The 2,500-nt window shown below is 38.3% G+C and overlaps 2 protein-coding genes across 2 annotated transcripts in view; one reads left to right on the forward strand and one right to left on the reverse strand.

Moving 5' to 3' along the window:
* LOC138016740 (uncharacterized) overlaps window positions 1-82 on the reverse strand; it is a 7,020-nt gene extending 6,938 nt beyond the window's left edge. Inside the window, exon 1 of the mRNA XM_068863928.1 lies at window positions 1-82. This exon is cut by the window's left edge and continues 34 nt beyond it. Coding sequence (XP_068720029.1) covers window positions 1-26 — 26 coding nt within the window. The 5' untranslated portion in view covers window positions 27-82.
* Window positions 1-2,500, forward strand: part of LOC138016738 (small ribosomal subunit protein uS3) — a 6,520-nt gene that overhangs the window by 10 nt on the left and 4,010 nt on the right. The window contains exons 1-3 of the mRNA XM_068863927.1: window positions 1-133; window positions 1,207-1,431; window positions 2,372-2,466. The exon at window positions 1-133 is cut by the window's left edge and continues 10 nt beyond it. Coding sequence (XP_068720028.1) covers window positions 104-133; window positions 1,207-1,431; window positions 2,372-2,466 — 350 coding nt within the window. The 5' untranslated portion in view covers window positions 1-103. The remainder of the gene's footprint in view (window positions 134-1,206; window positions 1,432-2,371; window positions 2,467-2,500) is intronic.

Raw genomic sequence — 2,500 nt, forward strand, 5'->3', positions numbered from 1 at the left:
GAACGAAAGCAGCGACTAGAAATCATGGCGGACCCTTGACGTCACTGCGCCTGCGTGAAGAGCGCAATGTGCACTGGGATTGTCCTCTTTCTCGGCAGTCATCATGGCGGTCCAAATAAGCAAGAAAAAGAAGGTCAGGAAATTAACGCTGTTTGCTTTTTAGAGTGACCAGCTGCGATGTACTTTCGGTTCTTCAAAACGTCAGTGATTTAAGATCAACACTGGGGGTGTTTCTTGAAAGGATGGCCCTGATAATAGCCCGATTGAACTGGATATATTTTTTTGTACTCATGAAACTTTTACTTGTACAAAGCCACGAAAAATTGATTTCAAACCTCGGTATCCTTACTTATTCATACATATTGAGTGTGACTAATACCTAATTATGTCTTTTTTTCTAAAGCTCGTCAAAATTACTTATTTTTTAATGGAAAACAGTGGTTGAGAAACTGCAAAATAAAATTTAAGCTTTCAAATGTACTCTCCTGTTGTGGGTTGTGACCTTCATTTCTTGTACAAATTTTAAATTGAAAGGGTTTCCCGCTTAAAAACACTCAGTGATTCTTAGGAGAGTCTTTTGGTTTGGGAATCCATTCTTTGCATTTTCTTTGCTTTTTGTAATGATAACTTTACAAAAAGCGTTCTGTTGACTGTAATACATAATTCCAACCAGAAGGTTGTATTGTTTGGCAAAGGTATTGCGACTAATGCAGCAAATGAGTAGCTGGCTGAGCCATCTGTTTCTGTAAATCATTTTCCTTGTCTGAAGGATGTAAATTCACTTCTAGTGGAGTCTTCTTTTCTGTTGCATTTTTGGAGGGGCCAGGGAAAATGCCACTTGGTAAAATCTTTTGAGCTTGCATCAGCATTTCTAAGAAACCGATACACTTTTGCATGTGATTAGATGGCCTGTGTGATTGTTCTTTGTAACAAACACGTGAATTGTCCTCTTGGTCATTATCATTAGCAAAAATCGTACTAGGCATGTGTTTTAAAAAAATGTGACAGTCCATGGCTGTGTTTGGTGCTAATATAAAAGAGGGTTGCTAAGTTAAACCAGCATAGTCTCTCATCCTTGTCTAAAAATAACATTTGAAAGGACACTTTGCTGGTAGGAAAGGCCGTGGACATTGTTACCCAATGAGAGAAGTCATGAGTGTTGTATGCTGCACTTAGTAATACTATGTTTCTTCCTGGGTGTTATAGTTTGTTGCAGATGGCGTATTCAAAGCCGAACTAAATGAGTTTTTGACTCGTGAGCTAGCAGAAGATGGATACAGTGGTGTGGAAGTGCGCGTGACGCCCATTCGAACTGAGATCATCATATTAGCAACTAGGACACAGAATGTTCTGGGAGAAAAGGGGAGACGTATCCGTGAACTGACGTCTGTGGTGCAGAAAAGATTTGGATTTCCAGAAGGAACTGTTGAGGTAAACCAACTAGTGCTTGTGCATCTGCATGTAAGATTATTTAACAATAATTGTTTGCCAAATGCGAGGTGAATATTGGTGAATAAAAACTGAGACGAGCCCGAGGTGAATAATTAACAATTATTTCATGTGTGCGTTGGATATGAGATGGTAAATAGTCAACGAGGCGCGTAGCACCAAGTTGGCTTTAACCAGTCTCCCATCCAACAAGTGCAAATGGAATACGGTAATTGTTTTATTAAATCCCTTCAATTCCAAAAATTTGGAAGTTCGAAATACAAGCAAAAATGAAAAAAACTTGATGAAGATGCGTTGTTTGTAATACCTGGTGGTCAGGCAGACGCAGGCTCGTTGCAAGAACATTTCTTACCTTTTTCCGTACTTCTAAACGTTGGAAGTGATCCAAATTTGCTTCATTGAGAGAGAAATTTCACTTTCCGGTGAAAATAATTTTAGCTTAGCACCGCTTAGACAATCATTTGCCATATAAGGTCAAACTAGTTATATGAGCTGATAACGAAGATTGAGTAAACCAATCAGAGCACGAGAAATGCAATAACAGAGGTTGAGAATTTAATAATAGGTGATTGTTTGAAAAAGATTCATTTTCTTTTAAAACAATTAATTTCTTAGTCTGTCACCTCAACAAAACAGCTTGCAGCCAAAACGCTTAGGTAATAATTATTATTGTACAATAATCAGCCCAGAGAATTTTCATTAATCACCTTTGAAATTATACAAAATTATAGTGGTGTTTTTATGTGACAGTGGCTATGTCGCAGTATCATAGGAGTGTTCTGAATGCTGTGTTTGAAAAGTACATATCTCTGCTACAATTAGCAGCACTTACTGTACGTGCAGTTGAAGAACTCAGGGGTTCCTGTGCAATACGTAAGCAAAATGTTTTTTCTTGTTTTAAAATTATCCTAATTTTTTTCAGCTGTATGCAGAAAAAGTGGCAACAAGAGGTCTTTGTGCCATTGCTCAGTGTGAGTCCCTCAGGTACAAGCTGATTGGTGGACTGGCAGTCCGAAGGTAGGATGTTGCTTGCAAATGCAAACTGTTTCAG

The sequence above is a fragment of the Montipora capricornis genome, chromosome 9 (assembly GCF_036669925.1).
Source record: "Montipora capricornis isolate CH-2021 chromosome 9, ASM3666992v2, whole genome shotgun sequence".
In the NCBI taxonomy this organism is placed as follows: Eukaryota; Metazoa; Cnidaria; class Anthozoa; order Scleractinia; family Acroporidae; genus Montipora; species Montipora capricornis.